The 17,591-nt window shown below is 58.4% G+C and overlaps 3 protein-coding genes across 12 annotated transcripts in view; 2 read left to right on the forward strand and 1 right to left on the reverse strand.

Annotated features, from left to right (window-relative positions):
- Nucleotides 1-3,534, forward strand: part of WBP1L (WW domain binding protein 1 like) — a 60,502-nt gene extending 56,968 nt beyond the window's left edge. For 6 of the 9 annotated variants that reach the window (XM_054204797.1, XM_054204800.1, XM_054204801.1 and 3 more), the window contains one exon: nt 1,158-3,534. In XM_054204797.1, the coding sequence (XP_054060772.1) occupies nt 1,158-1,897 (740 nt within the window). In that variant the 3' untranslated portion in view covers nt 1,898-3,534. Of the gene's footprint in view, nt 1-47; nt 305-1,157 lie in introns of all 9 variants that reach the window. The other 3 variants (XM_054204795.1, XM_054204794.1, XM_054204802.1) reach the window with 1 other exon arrangement.
- A 6,001-nt stretch (nt 3,535-9,535) lies between these two features.
- LOC128911280 (steroid 17-alpha-hydroxylase/17,20 lyase) lies at nt 9,536-13,168 on the reverse strand. 2 transcript variants are annotated; one of them, XM_054205920.1, is made up of 8 exons: nt 12,750-13,168; nt 12,085-12,223; nt 11,302-11,531; nt 10,988-11,074; nt 10,670-10,879; nt 10,238-10,407; nt 10,052-10,155; nt 9,536-9,804 (listed from the first exon to the last, which is right to left on the reverse strand). In XM_054205920.1, the coding sequence occupies exons 1-8, from the start codon at nt 13,059-13,061 to the stop codon at nt 9,536-9,538; spliced, it is 1,521 nt and encodes a 506-aa protein (XP_054061895.1). In that variant the 5' UTR covers nt 13,062-13,168. The 2 variants fall into 2 exon arrangements, with proteins under 2 accessions (XP_054061895.1, XP_054061896.1); XM_054205921.1 differs by lacking the exon at nt 10,052-10,155 and having other exon boundaries at nt 9,556-9,804.
- Nucleotides 13,169-13,910: 742 nt separating this feature from the next.
- BORCS7 (BLOC-1 related complex subunit 7) lies at nt 13,911-16,512 on the forward strand. Its single transcript, XM_054206825.1, has 5 exons — nt 13,911-14,065; nt 14,593-14,655; nt 15,122-15,165; nt 15,593-15,613; nt 16,084-16,512. The coding sequence occupies exons 1-5, from the start codon at nt 13,925-13,927 to the stop codon at nt 16,133-16,135; spliced, it is 321 nt and encodes a 106-aa protein (XP_054062800.1). The 5' UTR covers nt 13,911-13,924; the 3' UTR covers nt 16,136-16,512.
- Nucleotides 16,513-17,591: the final 1,079 nt, after the last annotated feature.

Here is a 17,591-nt window from a genome sequence, read left to right on the forward strand (position 1 = left end):
TCATAAAATACCTCGTTCAAGACTTTATGGATGCTCCTCATTTCCAGCCTGCACTTGCTGCTGGTGGGACTGAAGTGTGGGAAGTGGCTTCACGAAATTTGGTCACAGAGGCTGGGTGGAAGTGGTGCCTCAGCAGGAACCATGCTGGCTCCCGCCCTGTGCTGCGGTTCCCAGACGAGCCTGCTGGTGAGCTGCCCAAGGACTTTGCACGAAGGAGCTGTTGCCCACGGCTCAGCGAAAGTACAATCACTTTTGTTGTTTCATTCGTGCCCTGCTACAGCGATTCTCAGCCTTTTGACTGGAGGTACCATAACTGAGTTTCCCGTAATGGACTGTTGAATTGCGTGTATGAACTTGCTTTTCTCCTTAAACTCTTGCAGCCACCTCAGAAATAATCCCCAGCAGCGCTTTCCTCCCAAGCCCCAGGCATACGCAATTGCACATAGAAAATCGCAGCGTTATCTTTAAATCTTTCCAGTATTTAAGTCCATTCTGTCTATTTAGACTATTTTGTTGCCTCTTAAGAAATAAACAAAATCTTTCATAGATGTGAGGGGCTGATAGTACAATAAACCAAACTGTCTTGCCAGTACTACCAATTTATTCTGATAAAAATGAAACTGAAAAACTGAATCCAGCATTAAAACAACAACTAAAAACCAGGATCCTAAGTTCCTTGTAACTGCTCTTGTCTTTTGGTATTTGCACAAAGCTTTGTGAGATGAAATCTTCTCCTCTTGAAAGTGGGAACTCAGCTGAGAAGCCAGTGTTGGAGAGGGCTGGCGAGTTATCTCCCAGGTTGTTCCCTCCAGCCAACGCAGGCCATCCCTTGGTGTGGTTCATGGGGCTGTATTGGGGTGCAGGGCAGCGGGGGAAGGTTCGCCTGGTAGCGCTAAGCATAGAGTAGAGAGGAGAGAGATCAGGCTGCCGTTCCCAACTGTGTCCATCTCCTCCTGTAATGGTGCCCTCCTGTGCTGCCGTTGCTGCTTCTCCAAAACATGACGTGTCTCATTTGGGCCAGGTTTTGGCACCGCTTGTAAAGCCCCTTGAGCTGTTCGCTGGTAGATGACAAATGATATAACGACCTGTGTTAGTGACTCGTTTCCTGAGATAAGCTGTGCATGAAATAACTTCTCTTCCTTCTCTCCCACTTTTAGGGTTTTTGCCAAATTATTTACTACCTCCCTATGAGGAAGTGGTGAACCGACCGCCGACCCCCCCACCGCCATATAGTGCCTTACATCAGCAGTGTGTCCCAGCAGGCAGCAGTAGCACAATCCCAGACACGCCAAGGAACCTGCAGCCAGCGCAGAGCAGCTCAGCAGCGCCCAGCGGCAATAACAGCAGTACTGACAACACCGGGTGCCCCGGCCTCGGGGAGCCCGAGCCCTCCTCCACCACGCTGGTTGAGCGAGCAGTTGCCAAAATGCAAAGCGTCGAGCCCGGTGGTACCAGCACGGGAGCTGAGCTAGTGGAGAGGGCCGGTCCCGATAAGGATACGGAGTGCAAGGAGGAACTGCTAAAAGGTTACAGCTCTGAGAGCTTAGAGCACAGCAGCGCCATTCCCGACGTGAAGGACAAGACGCCGGGCAGGCAGCGCCGTTTCACCGGTGACTCGGGCATCGAAGTCTGTGTATGCAACCGGGGCCATCACGACGACGACCTCAAGGAGTTCGACGGGCTCATCGATGATGCTCTGGACGGGCCTCTGGACTTCTGCGACAGCTGCAGTGGCCACCCCCACGGGGACGAGGAGGAAGGGCTTTTTAATGCCGTGGAAGAGCAGCACCGTGAACACAGCCACCACCACCTGCCCCGGCAGCCGGTGTGTGTACTCTTGAACACAATAAATGAGCAGGACTCTCCAAACTCTCGTACCAATAACTCTCCCAGCTAAGGTGGCAGAGCGGAAGGGAGAATCGGGGAAAAAAAACAAAAGAAATAAAAGTGGAATAAAAGGATTAAAACTTTTAACAGGAGGAAAAGGTGATACAACCTTTTTTTTTTTTTAGTTTCTTTTTCTTTCTCATCCTCCAATATAATTCGGGGACTAGTTCCCGAAGGCCCGGCTTGCGGGGGACGGGTCGCTCTGGGTTTTGTTAATCGTGTCCGTACTGCTCCGCGGGGCAGGGACTGATGTTTCTCAATGAGACCTTCTAAGAAATGGAACTTTCCCAATGGTGATTTTGGTGATGGTTATTATGAGTTTGTTGGTTTTAGTTTTCCAAAACACTGCTTTATCTCGCAATCAGTAAAGCTCAGCAAATCTCACCCTGGGAGGATACGAAATCACCGTAAGGCTTCAACCTCCAGGTGTCTTCCCAGAAGCAAGCAGCTTCTGACAGTGCCGGCAATCAGTAGCCCAAGAGTTCTGGTTTGATATAATGCTCTTGAGGCATTGGGGATTTCTTTTCTTTCTTTCTTTCTTTCTTTTTTCTTTCTTTCTTTCCTTTTTTTTGTGGGGTGTTAAGTTTTCCCAAAGCTGATGAATGCCTGAACACATCAGCCCTGTAACCTCTGGTGCTTCAGTGTTTAAGACAGCAGGTAGGAAATTTCCCACTTGAAGCTGGTGACTGAAGGACCAGTTTCTTCCAGAAGGAGTGTTAGTCTACCGTAAGCAGTTTGAAAAGAAAGGGTTTGCAGAAATTTGCCTTTATATGTCACTTTTCAAGACGAGCATATTCCTTCAATGCCTCCAAGAGCACAGTTAGAAGTAGAATCCAGGCAGCTGGGCTGCCTTCCAAGTACTGTGGTCTCCGAATGACCTTTTCCCGGTGTGCTGCAAAAGGGCTTGGCTTTATTTTTTTCCTTTTTTTGCACCCCGAGAGCAGCACACTGGAGTTAAGATGACAAAAAAAGAACAGGGCTCTCTTTGGCCAGCGTGCCTTCAAGCTTCAGCGATGCATGTTGAACAAATGGAGACGAGAGCTCCGTCCATTGCGAAGGGATGACTTACCGTGTAGATGTGGAAGACCTGTGCAGTATTTTATTTTTTTTTTTTCTGATCCAGAAGTTTGGTGCGATTCTAATGTTGACCACTTAAAAGAAACGAATGTCTGTTTTCTTTTTTCTTTCTTTTTTTTTTTTTTTTTATGGTGGCAACTGGCTACTGTATAATGTCTGTGAGCGTGTGTGTGTGACTGCAATCCATGCATGCGAGTCCTACTGGTAATATGAAAACCTGCTGTAAGACTGCAAGAAAATTTACTGTAGCTTTGCTTTAATAAATGGTAGAGATTTTGTTAGTAACAACCTGAAGGAAAAAAAAACAACAAAGTAAACAAGGAAGAGCTGAAACTAACATTCCCTAGAGTGCTCGTGTGGAAGAGAGCACAGTTCAGACTATGTATCTTGTTCTCTTGTTCTCGGGTTTTCTCCCCGTCCCTTTTATAATTATGGTCGTCCAGATCATTACTGTTATGGGGAAAAAAAAAAATTGAAAACTGAACTCAGACATATTCAGATTTGATTGATTGCAAACCAAAATCAGTTTTAAATAAGGTGGAAACCAAAATATAATGCCTTTTCTGATAACTTGCCCGTGTGTATGTGTATCATTTTGTGAATTAAGAACAAGATTTGTCTTTAGTTTGTGGTTTTGTTTCTTTAAGTGGAGGTATGTAGCACTGTGCTGGATACAGATGACAGAGCAAGGCAAGTGGTGCTTATTGCAGTATTTTACCCACGTGTTTGAGGAGAGCACTTTTACCTTACAAGGGTTAGGAGAATCTCACTCCTTTGCCCGTCACAGTGTTTCTCTGCCATCAGAACAGCTGATGAAGGATGAAGTTTGTGTCCTGGGGCGCTCTTAAGAATGAAGGACTTTGATTTGGATTCAGGAGACCTCGTTCCCGGATGCCTGGAGCGTGAGTGGTGACAGAGGGGCTGTGTGTGCCCCAGGGCTGGGCTGGCTCGCTCTGCAGCTTCCAGCTGTGTTCACCGACCGCATGTATCTTTTGAGAAGAGAATTAAAGATCCCCAGTGCCACCCCTAGGAATTCTGTATGTATTGGCACCTGGCTTTGTTCCTCGCACCACAGAGGAAGCTAAAAAAGCACATCAGTCCTTACGGAGTGGGTTTTACTGCTGTAAATCCTGAGGACGGCCCCGTGGGAGACCCTTTGCCAAGACTTCTGTTGGCCTAAGACACAAATCTCCATGTTTGCTTTCCTGACATCCCACTAAGGGCAGGGGAAACCCCCCACTTCTTCTCTGGACGGAGGTGAGTATCAGTAAGCCAAGACGGTGTTTCTAATCTTAAAAAGACAGGAAACAGCAGTGATGTGCCTGTTCTGTGACTCCTGGAGGTTTTTCAGGCTTTTAAAGACCATAAAGAAAGAAACAGGGCACAAACCCTGTCTCAAGCTCCCATGTGCCTGAGGAGGAGCAGGACTATCTGTGGCTCTCAGTCGTTCAGGCTTTTAGACCTGGACTGGGGGTGGCTGGTGTGGGGAGGAGGAGTGGTGCAGGGCAGGACTGGGCAGGTGAGCTCCTCGGAGACATCTCGGCTGGTGCCTTTTCAGGGGAGGAAACACGGGCAGGCAAAGGACTCCCAAAGCGCCAGCTTCGGAGCTTTAGAAAGGTGAATCCGCACGTGAATCCCGTTGTAGAAAGCCAGTGGAGCCCGAACAGAGCTCTTCTCCGGATGCAGGCTGGAGATGCGAGGACACGGGTGTGCATCCCTAACACAGGAGCACCAAAGCGCACCCCTTTCCAGCTATGAAGGGTGAGTGTTTCATGGGAGTTGTGAATACGTCGTTCCAAAGCTGAGTTGCAAACAGGGCAGCACGATTGAGAGCAAATTAGTGTCAACTCACTGCTCAGTGTTTTTCTTTACAACGTGCTGTAAGTGTTGATGCCAATAATACTTGCAGTCTGTTTTTGCTAGAGCCCGTGGCAGTGCAGTGCTGCTTATGCCGCATGTTTTCGGCCGCTGCAATTGTCTGCGAGGGCAAGGACCCGGCGGGCGTCCTGGCGGGCTCGGGGTGCGTGGCCTGGGGCCCGGCGCTGCGGAGCACCCTGCGGTGGCTCAGCGAGAGGGTTCCCCAGGGCACAGCAGCGGGTGCTGCGGCATCGCCTCGCTGTTCCTGAGGGCTTCTTCGTCTCCGACGATGCAAACTCCCCCTCAGGAACACCCGTGTGATTTTCCTGTAGCGTATCGTCGCATGTTTGTACAACCCAGTGGATGGGTGTTGGCTGAAGATGGAGGAGGAGGGAGCCATGTGTCTCGGTGCTTGCCGGCAGCCTGCGCTCAGAGCCTGTACCTGTCTAACTGTAGGCTAAGGAAAGCTGAGGCGCAGTTCAGCTTCTGCGTTACACGTAGTCATCGAAAACTTCCTGGGGCAGGAAACCTGAGCAAGCTTCCAGGACGGAAGGAAAATCAGCAGGCTCGGCAGAAGACGTGGGGCTGTGCTGCCGGGCCATGGGAGCTCTGGGCTCCCCGTCTGCCCCTCGCCCCCTGGGGTCTGGGCCATGCTCACCTCCTGCCCCACGCAGCCCGGGCTCCCACAGCCAAATATCCTCTTCTCCTCCGCGCATCCCGGCTGGGCTCGTCCTGCCGTCACCTGGTCCCAGCAGAGCTTGGCAGGGAGCCGGGGCACGGTCCCGCTCCAGTGAATAAACCCCCTTGGCCTCTCCCCCAAGCCGCTGACTCCTGGCCCCTGCTCTCCCTCCCTACGCAACAGACACACACGGGGAGGTTTTTTCCCCATCTTATTTTTTTTTATTATTATTTTGTTTATATAGGAAAAGCCTGGACTGGGCCAGGAAGGGGGGCCAGTCCGGCAGCCCCCCAGCTGGAGGTAAGTGCTGGGAAGGCCGGGATGAGCGTCCGCTCTTCGTCAGAGCTGGTTCCCCCCTCCCTTGCTGTTTTTTATCAGATGGGCCTGGTGCCCGCAGCAGGGCCGTGCCGGCGGTGGTGCAAGCGCTGCTGTCTCCGTGCCGGGGGGGAACACAGCCTGCCGGCTCGTTTCTCCATTTGTTTTCGGATGGCGAACAGCTGTGTCCCGAGGTTTGTGCTTACTCAGCTCGCCTGGCCCCGTGCCCGCCGCAGAGCCCGCAGGTATTCCCAGCGTCACCCGCTCCGCCTGTGCCGGCCATGGCTCTCCAGCCAGCACAGTCCAGCGCCGGCCGGCGCTTGGTGCAAAGTGAAGCCCCGCAAAGGTGGAGGGCTCCTGAGCTGAGCCCTGTGGCGCAGCTGGGTCAGCCGAGCCCTGTGGGGGGTGGCTGTGCCACCCAAAACCAGTCCGTGGGATGGAAGGGCTCGGGTTCCCCCTGGGCGAGCTGTGCCTCTGCTTTATGGGGTACGGCTTGGGAACAGCCATGAGTGAAAAAGCTTCATCTTTTACACCGTCACTGGTTCCTCTCTTGCAGACCCTCTGCACTGCAGGGAGATGGAGCAGCTGGTTCCTGACCCCCCCCGCCCGAGCTGCCCTCCCAGCCCTTTGGCACCGCTCCCTCCTGTCCTGGTTCCCCCTCTGCAAAGACCCCGAGTGGCCCCAAGGGGAGGGCAGGGACCCAGTGGGGCCCAAGTCATTACAGCAAGGGGATGATTTCAGCGGCAAAAGCCTTGGCGTTCCCAGTGGCTGCCCACCCTTGGCTGGCTGAAACCCGGTGGCAGATGCTGAGGTTCCCCCTGTCTCTCCCGTGGGCATGGCCACCTCATGCCCCCAGTTTTTGGGTCGCTGGGCTTCCCAGTGCCAGGTCTGAACAAAGCCAAAAGGCTCATCCAAGGTGGTGAATTTGTGTGTCTCGGGGGACCCCGACTTCTTCAGGGGGCTCAGAGGGGCAGAAGGCGAGGTGGGGGGGGGACTGGATCTGGCCGTGCCCCGCCACCAGCCGCCCCCCGCCACCAGCCGCCCAGGTGAAGCTCTCTGTTGGGGTCTGGGGTCCGGGCGCAGCAGCGCGGCCCCGGAGCAGCTGTCAGGACGTAAATACCAGCCCGATGATTCAGCAGCGCCTCTGCCCGTTCCCGGAGCGGGGAGCAGCCATGCCCACGGCTGTTTACCAGCTCACAAGGTGCCGAGCAGCTGGTGCTGGGTACTGAACCCCCCCATGGCAGCCGGCTGGGAGGAGGCGGGATAGGGCAAGGGGGAAGATGCCCCGTGGTGGGGCCAGGCTCAGCGTGACAGGGTTTGCGGCACGTGGCTGGTCTCTGGGCCCGGGGACAGTATGTGCCTGCCCTGGAGAACGGGGAAAGCCAGCTGGAATGGGAGCTTTGTGTAAGCATCGGCGGTGGGAGGTGTTCTCCGGTTTAGAAACATCCCCCGGTCCCAAAGTCCCCGTTTCTGCCTCAAGGTAATGTCTGGCCTTGAGTGCGCACACCTTGCTGCGAGCACCTCGGCAATGGCAACGTGTGAGCAAGGTGCCAGCCCTGTGCTGACTCTGGGAAGGAGAAAAAACCCTTCTGAGAGCAAACGCAGCGCCCTGGCGAAGGGGCACAGAGATGCAGGATGTCCCAGGCTCCTGGAGGCATGGGGATGCTGCGGTTACTGGTGACTGCAGGAGACAGGAGAGGAGCCTCCTCGCTGGCACGTGCTGCCAGGGACAGGGTCTGGGGCAGGGGGAGGACCAGGCTGGCATGGAGGTGCCAGTCCCCGGGGAAGCCTAGAGCATCCTGTTTAGCCAAGTTTTCCCCAAACCTGCTCTGAGCCCAGTTGCCCCTCACCTACCCAGCTTCAGCCTGCGCTGGCAGAGGTGGAGGGATCGGAAACCCAGCGGCTCCCCTGCTGTGATGGAAATGGGCAGGGGAGCGGGAAGGAGTGTGGGGCGCAGCCCTTACAAGCCAGCAGAGACTCCACGCAGCAGCAGCGGGGCTGGGCTCCTGCCGTGCTCCCCTCTGCCCCGCAGCTGGTGGGTCAGCTCAGGGTCAGCTCACAAATCACCCCGGGGCAGGCGTGTGCAAGGTGGTTCTTCCTCCCGCTCCTCCCTACTGCCCCGAGCCCCCAGGAGAATGGACTGGGAGGAGAGAAGATGCTCCCGGTGCTGTGCCAGGCTGCAAACCCATTGCCTTCATTGTCCCGGTGCCGTGCCATGGGCTGATGGGACCCATTTGGTATCAGACGCCGAGTGGCGAGGAGGCTGATGAACACGAAGTGCTGGCGGTTCAAAAGAAAATGTGCACTTCGACACACGGAGTAGAGAGTTGAGTGGTGGGGAAGTTTCATGTCAGTTTTGCTGCCCGCTGGCAAGAGAGAGGGCAGGGGGAAATAGAAAAGGGGAAACATGTGGGGGTGTGCAGGGCTGGGGTGTCACACCGTGTCGGGGCTGTGCAGGGTTTTCCCCTCCGCCCTGGCTGCTTTCCCTCCAGGTGCCCTGAGCCATAGCTGTGTTGCCATTTAGTTAAATATTAAGAGGTCAAGTAATAGAGAACCAGAAACCTAATTGCATGCTGCCCTCCACGGCACGGTGGTTTTCGGTGAAAGCGAACACGGGAAGGTTACGCTGCTCAAAGTGATGGCCATAATCCAGCCAGACAGTGAGCGTCGGTGCTGGGGACGCCGTGCAGGCGGGAGATGCCGCATTGCTGCACGATGACTGCCAGCAGCCCCCGGCTCCATGGTGCTGGCGCGCTGGGCCTGGGGGGCTGCAGCTGAGCTCAGCCCATGGGGTCCGGGCACCTTTGGGTGCTCCTGGGTGTCCTGGAGCAATGGGAGCCCCCAATTTCGGCCAGAGCTGGGGCTGCCTGCGCTTCCCCCCAGCAGCTCGCATGCAGGACGGGGTTGGAGAGCCCTGCGGCCCTACAGGGCGCTCGTGTCCCGTCTGGAAGGGGCTGCGTGTGTGCATACAACCACGTACGTTGTGTGTGTATGTATGTGTGCATCCCTGTGGTTTTGCGTGTAAGTGCACACATGTGCCAGCAGCAGCGTGTGCCTGCGTACCGCGGGAGAAGCTGCCGTGTGGGAGCTGAAACTGCAGTAACCTCCAAGATGTTTCCTTCTTTTTCCCCGCAAGGAGCAGGCGGGGTTCCCACCGGTGGGGACACGCTGCCCTGGGACGGGGCGGGGGAAGGCAGGGCTGCCCCCCCTGGTGGGCTCAGCTCCCAGCCTGCTCCCAGCAGGGAAACTGAGGCAGAGACCAGCCCAAGTCACTACACCTACCCGGGGTCACCCACCCAGGGTCACAGCCGCCAGGCACCGCTAACACCCGAACTGCCCACTGGTCACTTTCCCCTTCTCCCCCCACCAGCTACCCAGGTGGCTGGTCTCCATGGCTCGTGGTTGACCCTGGATGGGGCCCCCCACCCCACATCCCTGGGGGGGTGAAGGGGCTGTTTGCGTTAGCAGCTCTACAGAGGGGCCATGGCCTCCCAGCTCAGCCCAGTGCTCACACAAAGTTGTGGGGCCACCATACATCTCAGGCACCTTCCCACCTCTTCCTGCCCTCCATTGCCTGGCTAAAAAACAGCCGGAGCCACGCTGCGTTGGGAAAGCTTTATCCAGACAACCCCGCATCCACGGGGCAGGCAGGCACGGCCTCTATGGTCCTGCCCCATCCCACCCCACCCCACCACTGCCCAGATCCAGGGCTCATCCCCATCACGCTGCCGCTCGCCAAGCGTCCCGCAGCCTGGCCTTCACTTTAAACTTCTGCACCTGCAGCACGACGCCAAACTTGCCCTCCAGCGAGGGCAGGGGCTGCTCCTCGGGGCACTCGAGCGTGAACCTCTGCAGCACCCAGGCCAGGAAGAGGAAGAGCTCCATCTTGGCCAGGACTTCGCCCAGGCAGACACGGATCCCGGCCCCGAAGGGCAGGTAGCTGGGCGAGGGCGAGTGGATGTGCTGGCCCCGCTCGTCCAGGAAGCGGCCTGCAAGGGGAAGGGGCACCATTGGTGTCGGCAGGGATTGGTCCCTTCTGCCTGAGACCTGCCCGAGTTCATCACATGTGTGTCCCTCCCATGAGCTGCAAGAGCAGAGATGGTGCGAATGCTGCAGCCGGGATGGGGAGCAGGATCCAACCTCCCACCACCAAGCCTCCCTGGGCCCAGCCTCTCCTGCTGCGCCCACCCCACCGTCCCCTACCCCCCGGGGGAGGACGGGGAGCACCCAACCCACCGGGGTTGAACTCCTCGGGTTTGTCCCACTCCTTCTCGTCGTGGTGCACGGACCAGAGGTTGATGACGACCCTAGCGCCCTTGGGGATGGAGTATTCCCCGATGCTGCAAGGCAAACGCGGAGTGAGACAGTCGCTCCCTCCCACGGTCTCTGCCCGTGTCCTGGCTGCACCCCATGGGGTCTCACCTGGTGTCAGCGAGGGACACGTGCGGGATGAGCAGAGGGGACACGGGCCGGATGCGCAGCACTTCGCTGATGGTGGCCTCCAGGTAGGGCAGCAGCGGGCGGTCACTGAGGTGGGGGTGACGCGCCAGACCAATTTTCTGGTCCATCTCCTCCTGGATCTTCCTCTGGACCTGGGAGGGAAACAAGGGCTGGGGCATGAGCCTGGGGAGGGGGCTGACCTGTGGGGGGGGCTCCCCATGGCGACGGGGTACACCCAGCATCACCAGCATGTCCTGGCAGGTTGTGCAGGGCAGAAATAAAATGCTCACAGCCTGATGCTGCTTATTCCCAAATCCTGGTATCTCCCTTGGCACATGCCTTGCTCAAAGCCCCACACGATGTCCCTGGTGTTGGAGGGAGCTCAGGCCCCCCGCCATGGAGTGCAGACCCTACCTCGGGGTAGTGGAGCAGGTAGAGCACAGCCCATTTGAGCACAGTTGTGGTGGTCTCCACGCCGGCCCCGAAGATGTCCCCCACTGTCATGAGGAGGTGGTCGTCAGTCAGCTCCAGCCCCGTTCCTGGGGGGCTGCTGTTCTCCGCACTGATTCTCACTTTCAGGAGGGCGTCCATGAGGTCCCTTACGGTGTCCCCGCAGAAGGCTTCCTGCCAGGGGACACACGTGAGCTGGGCTGTCCTGGGCACGGTCCCCTCCACCCCAGCTCCAGCATCCTACAGCTCCAGAGCACCTCCTTGTCCTGACCCCATTGGCACCTTGTGTTCGGTGAACTTCTGCTGGAGCAGCTGGTCACGGACCTTGAGGCATCTCTTCAGCAGGGCCAGGTCCTTGTTGGGGAAGATCTGGGGAAGAAAAGCCCCATCACAGCAAGGGGCTCCAGCTCAGCCCAGCCTCTACAGGCCCCCAGGCACTCACTCTGTGCCCAGCAGGGTACTGGCTCTTGTGGGACACCAGGGCAGGGACCCTCCTAACCCTGGTGGCTCAGGTAGCCCCCTCCTGCAGGACACATTCCAGCTCCTTCCTCTCATCCGAGGTGAGAGGAACAGACAGTCCTCGTGTCCCTGCTCACCTGGAGCCAGGGGAAGATGTCCACCAAGCTCTCCCTGGCCACGGTGTCCACGATACCCTGGCTGTACTCCAGCATGGCCTCGAACTCGGGGTCCCCGCGCCGGTACGAGGAGTTGAAGCAGAGGGAGCAGACCACGTTGGTGACGGCCCGTGTGAGCTCGGGGGCCATGTCCAGGGCCGTATCCTGCACAGCGCTGAGCGTGTCGCACAGGGAGGCAGCCTCCCGGCAGACTGGGGCAGAGGGGAGAGTCAGGCGAGGGGGTGATGGTGAAGCTGAGGGGGTGGAGGGGGCAGCTGGGGGCTGGAAGGAGGGGCCCCCCACTCATTCAGGGTGTGTAGCCTACAGACAGCACCCCCCAACCAGGGCTGACCCCTGAGGGGCTGGGATGGGCAGAAGGGACGATGCTGGGTGCTGGGGAGGGGCAGAGAGGACGGAGACATGCAGGGAAGTCTCCATGTGCGGCATGATGCTCCTGCCGGGTGGACCAGGGAGCCCAGGAGGCCAGGAGCTGGCTCCGTGCCTCAGTTTCCCCCAGCTGTGAGTGAGGGGAGCCAAAGCTCAGAGTGGAAAATGCACAGGGAGAGGTGTCGGTAAAGTACAGGTGATGGAAGGAGAGGAACTGAGCCCCCGCTAGGCAAACTGGGGGGGTTTGGGCTGAGCCAATGAGTCACCCCTTGGTTCCCAGGGGATCAGGGAATGGAGAAAGGAAAAGTCCAGCCCGGATCAGGCGCAGGAGGGAGGCAGAGGCAGGAGGGAGCCCGGGGGGTGGCGGGGGGCACTTACTGATCCTCTCGAGGGCGAGCGAGCCCTCCCCGAACATGGAGAGGGCGGCGTGCACTAACTTGCGCTGGAACTTCCAGAGGGGCCCGTAGCTGGCAAAGGCGATGTCCTTGCCCCCCCGGGACAGCAGGTCCGTGGTCACCTGTGGGACAGGAGCCTTGGGGTCACCCTGCTGCAGGGCAGCCCCGTGGGGGCTGTGTGCTGGAGAGGGGTGATGCTGGGGGGTGGATGATCATCTCATCACATCCCAGGGATGGTCCAGGGGGCTGGTGGTCAGCGCTGGCAGGCAAAGCCTGGGCCATGAGCTTTGCTTTCCCTGCCCCGAGGAGCAATGGAGAGGTCTGGGGACAGATGCCAGGGTTAGGGGCTGGGGTGCCCAGGAAACTAAGGGGGGGACAGGGAGGCTTGGTGGTACCTGAACACACGTCCCCATGCCCTGAGGTGCAGCCAGCCCTGGGGAAGAATGGGCACCCTCCGGATGGAGAATGCGTGGGATTCGTCCTGGGGAACAGGGCAGAGAGGGGCTGCCCCCGCTGTTGCCCTGTTGCAGGCAGGATGGGGAGAGGTGACGGACCCTGCCGGGTGCCGTTGCCTTTCCTGGGAGCATCCCCTGCCTCACCCCATGCCGCAGTGGGAGGAGGTCCCCCCAAAACCTGCTGCCGACTCACGGTGCGGGGCCGTCCGGCGAAAGCCTTCCCCTTCTTCAGCAGCACCTCCCTGGCGTGCTGGTAGCTGTTCACCACCACCACGTAGTGGGAGCCCATCCAGAGGGCGTAGAGGCTGCCGTAGCGGCTCTGCAGGCTCCAGAGCCGCAGGTGGAGCTGGGGGTGCCCGGCCAGCTGCAGCAGGCTCCCCACCAGCGGCAGGGCCGGCAGGGTCTGCGGACGCCCCGTCACCGTCCCCGAGGTGGCTCGCCGGCGTGCCAGCCCCCAGGCGCAGAGCAGGGCCAGGGCCAGCAGCAGGGCGCCCAGCAGCAGCATGGCGGGGCCGGCTGTGGGTCTGTGGCAGTGCGGGGGGCCTTTATACCGGTTGCAGGGTCGTTGCCTTGACCCCAAGGCGGGCTCGGCTCCTTATGGAGCGAGATGGGGAGGGGGGGAACCGGGCGCTGGGCCTGTGGCCAGCTCTGCAGCTGGGCACCTGGGGGGGGGGGGGGGGCGAGGGCAGGGGGGCCATGGCCGCACCGGGTGGCTGTGGGGGAGCCACGTCCAGCAGGCTGCGGGCCAGGGGACGCCCAGGGATGAATCCTTCCTTGGGGCTCTGTTCCCAGGGGTGCGGGGGCAGCTGAGCCCTCGGGGTCTCCCCTGGGGGCCATGAGCGCAGATGGGGAAGGGACACTGGGGTCCGTCCCCAGCCTGGGAGCCCCTCCACGTGCCTGGGAGGGGACGGGCAGCATGGGGCTGGGGCACTGGGCGGCACTGGGGAGTGCTGAGAAGCCCCGGTCAGCACTAGGCAGTGCTGGGCAAGCACTGGGCTGGGGGCATTAGTCAGCCCTGATCGTCAGCCCTGGTCAGTGCTGGGCAGCAATGGGCAGCGGTGGGCAGCCGTGATCGGCGTTGGTGGGCACTGGGCAGCCCCTAAGAAACACTGGTCGGCCCCGGGCAAGCACTAGTCAGTGCTGAGAAGCCTTGTGCAGCCCTGGTCAGCACTGATCAGTGCTGGGCACCCCGGGGTGCCCGTGCCCAGGGTGATGTCCGAGTCGGAGGTGTCCTGGGAGAGGCCACGGGGGGAGAAGAGCCCCGAGGGCGAGCGATGCCCCCGCCCGCCGCGGGCCCTGCGCCTTCTCGGCTCTTCTGGCCCCCGGCGCTCGCCGTAGCGGCGCCCGGCGGGGAGCGGGCGGGGCAAGATGGCGGCGGGGGGCGCGGCGGACGCCCAGGCGCGCTTCGGCCACTCGGTGAAGGGGCTTCTGACCGAGAAGGTGACGAGCTGCGGCACCGACGTGATCGCCCTCACCAAGCAGGTGCTGAAGGGCTCCCGCAGCGCCGAGGTGAGCGGCGGGTGCAGGCTCCAGGGCCCGGCCCGCCGCCCGGCCCAGCCCTGCCGGCTGCGGAGCGGGAGCGGCGGCCCGGCGCGGGGCATGCTAGGAGCCGTAGTCTGTGGTGGCGCGCGGCATGCTGGGAGCCGTAGTCCAGGGGACGGGGGACATCCCTGGGACTGGGCAGGGGACGGGCACAACGCGGCCCGGCCTACGGCCATGGCTGTGCCGGCGGGGCACCGCCGAAGGGCACTTGGGCCGCGGGTGTCTCTGGCAGCGCCGGGGAAGTGGTGGGAGGCGGGAGGCTGCCTTCAGCGCATGGCAGCTCTGCAGGGTGACAGGCTGGAGCGGTGCCTCGGGCCCTTCCTGCGCCTGTGTGCCCTGAGGGCTGGGCACCGCACCACTGTGCTCCCCACAAGTGTCACCTGGGGCTCCCGGACCATCAGCCTTGCGCGCAGGTCTGCTGTGCGGCCATCACGAGCGTCCCGGGGAATGCAGAGGTGCTGCCTCTCACTCTGGTGTGCGCGTTTGTCTTTCAGCTCCTGGGTCAAGCTGCTAGAAACATGGTGATGCAAGAAGATGCCATCCTGCACTCGGAAGACGTAAGCTGTGTTTGTCTGGTAGAGCAACAGTGTTTCTAGTGGACAGGAGGAGAGGAGGGTTATAAGAAGAGATATGCAAGCAGAGTACTGGAGCCCTGTAATGAAATATATGAGTTCAGGCAGCAGGGCTGGTGGCCAGAATAATTTAGTGCTTCTTCAAACCCGTGTGTGCTGCTGGCCTTCCAGCATCCTGCAGCTCAAGCCAGCCCCAAAGCTGTGCCATCTGTACCAGAAAGCTCAAGGGACCATGGGTTGAAACAAAGCACTTAGTGTCTGTGCCTGTCATTGGGAAAGAAGAGGGGAGCATGCCACTGCTGACGGATACTGGTGGGGGTGTTTCAGAGGTGGTGCAATGGTACAGTGATGGCCGTGCTGGAGGAACTCCCCGGGGCATTGGGACAGCTTGCCCTGTGATTCTGCTGAACTCCTCCCATCACACTTTTATTCTTTGTCTTGTTCTCCACAGAGTTTAAGGAAAATGGCCATAATAACAACTCATCTACAGTACCAGTAAGTAGAGAACACCTCTGGGGAGCTGAGTGGATCCCTCAATCCTTTTCTTTCTACTTAAAGACTTTGCATGAAGCCCACTCAGACCGATCCCTCTTGCCTGGCTCCGCAAAGCTGAGCAGACCCTGGAGCTGGGATCTTCCAGCCCTCTCCAGCTCTGCTGGAGTTTAGGCTGTTTTGGGGTGGGAGATGAGATTTTTGCCTCCTGTTTGCCATGCACTGTGTCTCCTGTGAGAGCGTGTGACGCATCTGGGGCTAAGGGGGAGAAGCCAGTGCTGCTGCTGTCCTCTCAGGACTTAATCCAGAAACACACCGGGGTTTTGGCCTCCTGAGCCCTTGATCAAGTCCCTTTTCTTCAACTTAACATGAACCTTGTTGCTGAGATTTTGTTTTTCTAATGCTCTTTTTGTCTTCTTTTCTCATCTAGGCAAGAAGCAATTCAGAAAAAGTGAGTACTCAGCTGAAGGAATGCCAGGAAGACCCGGGGGACATGTGTGGGGGTTGATGGGAGAGGGAAAAGTGATGGAGTAGGGTGAGGGAAAACAGAGCAAAAAGGTTTTTGCAGCTGCCTTTGAAACAGATGCTGGCCCAGCGAGGTAGTGTTTCAGTATTGTGAAGAGATGGAATTTGAGTTGAAGGGATGATTTACACCAAAACTTCCTTTTGTTTCGTTAACACGATAGAGCCTGTAAGGTTGTTTGTGACAGGAGATGAGGGTTGTGTAGAGCAGAGCTGTCTGCTTATGGGTGCACAAGATGAGGTTCGGCCTCTGGGGACACGTGGGTGGGTTGGGGAACCCCAGGGTGTCTCATTGCTGTAGTGTCAGCGCTAGAGCTGTTCTGGTGCCTTGGGTGCAGGCAGCACGCCATGGTCTGGGGAGCAGATCTCACCATGAACCTCTTCTTGCTTGGTCCCCAGTGTCGAGCAGTCGTCAAACCTACAGGACCAGCTGAGTCACTTGCTGAAATGAAGCGTAGCCGAAGGCACGAGGACATCTCGACTGGCACTGAGGGCAGCGAAGCATCCTGTCCCCTCCAGACCCCGGGGTTCAGACCTGTGTCTGGATGGTGATGGATGTCAGCTGGGATATGTGCAGAGTCTGTGTTTCTGGGCACGTGGGCCCCTCTCACGTGCCTCCATCCACATCTCTGCTCCAGAATGCTCACCTAACTGAAACAAACTTACCTGAAACTTCACTCCCCCCAGCAATTCTTGTGTCCACTTACTTCTCATGTAGTGTGAGTTGCTCAACCCACACCTGCACCCCTGGCAAGAAATGCATAAAACTGAACTGTGGGTTTTAAATACAGGTGCCTGCAGTTTGATGCTGGTCTGTATTTAGACACAGAGATGGCACAGAGTGCAATTTATTTAGGGCATGTTAATCATTTGGAGCTGTAAGTGCCTGGGTGGGTGAGAGAGGTGCTCCAGTGTAGACTGAGGTGCCAGTCCCAGGCCAGGATTTCTGAAAGTGGGAATCTGGGCACACACCTCTGTCAGCGGTCCAGCTGGATGTGGTTTGACCAGCGTCCTGCTCGGAGGTTATCTTATTTTCCACTCTGACGGAGTTTGGAACGTCATCCCCTTGCCAACCCATCTGCACTGCCTTCGGCCTTCAACTGCATTCCTCTTCCTGGGCTGCTGCTCCAGCTCTTGATGAAGCAGCCTTGGCTGTGGTGTGTGTTCCTATCTGGTTGGGAAAGTATCCAAAGGCCTGGCCGGGAAGCAGGCGGGAGAGCATCGGTTCTGCACTGCTCTGTGTTGGAGGACTAGCAACCAGGCTCGTGTTCACACCCCAGGGAGCGACATCGGGCCCAGGCTATAAATACTGTGTCTTGTTTTTGGTAAGTCACTTATCTGGAGCACTTGGAGCACACGGGAAGCACTTGTTTGCCCGAGTGAGCTTTTCATCGGCTGATAGGAGAAGGCAGGCTGAGAGCAGGCATCGGCCTGATACGTTCCTGTTGGAGTACTGCTGGAGTTTGGCTCCTGTGCTGCAGAGCCTTCTCCCGGGCTGTATTTCAACATCTCCACCAGTGCCACTGCCTGTTTGGGTTTCACCTGGTGGCACCACAGCTCCGGTGTCCCCCTGGAGGTGCCACTGTTAGTCCAGGGGCCACGGTGGCTATTTTTGCCTTGGGAGGAGTCCTGATCCCCAGCTTTGCAGACGCGCTTTGGGAATGAGGGTTTTCCCTGAGCTGCTGGAGAAGCTGTAATTCACTTGCTGGGAATAAAAGCCACCCTGAACATCACCAAACTGCGGCAGAGTCTGTGCTGAATGCCATCGCTCGTGGTCCCTGTGCAGGGAAGGTGGCTGTTTGGGATGGTGGGTCTCTGGCCCCCCGGTGTCCCCCATTGTGCTTCAGCTCTGGGGCCTTCTTTGCAGTTGCAGTGTGCCCTTGCTGTGGGTGGCTTTTCCCTTCCAA

This window comes from Rissa tridactyla, chromosome 6, assembly GCF_028500815.1.
Source record: "Rissa tridactyla isolate bRisTri1 chromosome 6, bRisTri1.patW.cur.20221130, whole genome shotgun sequence".
Taxonomy (NCBI): Eukaryota; Metazoa; Chordata; class Aves; order Charadriiformes; family Laridae; genus Rissa; species Rissa tridactyla.

Coding starts and splice junctions, on each gene's coding strand:
- LOC128911280 (XM_054205920.1), bottom strand. CDS start 13,061: ATGCTGCTGCTGGGCGCCCTGCTGCTGGCCCTGGCCCTGCTCTGCGCC. Junction 12,224..12,749: donor TCGCCGGACGGCCCCGCACC/GTGAGTCGGCAG, acceptor CCTGTCCCACAG/GTGACCACGGACCTGCTGTC. Junction 11,532..12,084: donor GCTCGCCCTCGAGAGGATCA/GTAAGTGCCCCC, acceptor CCTCTGCCCCAG/TCTGCCGGGAGGCTGCCTCC.
- BORCS7 (XM_054206825.1), top strand. CDS start 13,925: ATGGCGGCGGGGGGCGCGGCGGACGCCCAGGCGCGCTTCGGCCACTCG. Junction 14,066..14,592: donor AGGGCTCCCGCAGCGCCGAG/GTGAGCGGCGGG, acceptor TTTGTCTTTCAG/CTCCTGGGTCAAGCTGCTAG. Junction 15,614..16,083: donor CAAGAAGCAATTCAGAAAAA/GTGAGTACTCAG, acceptor CTTGGTCCCCAG/TGTCGAGCAGTCGTCAAACC.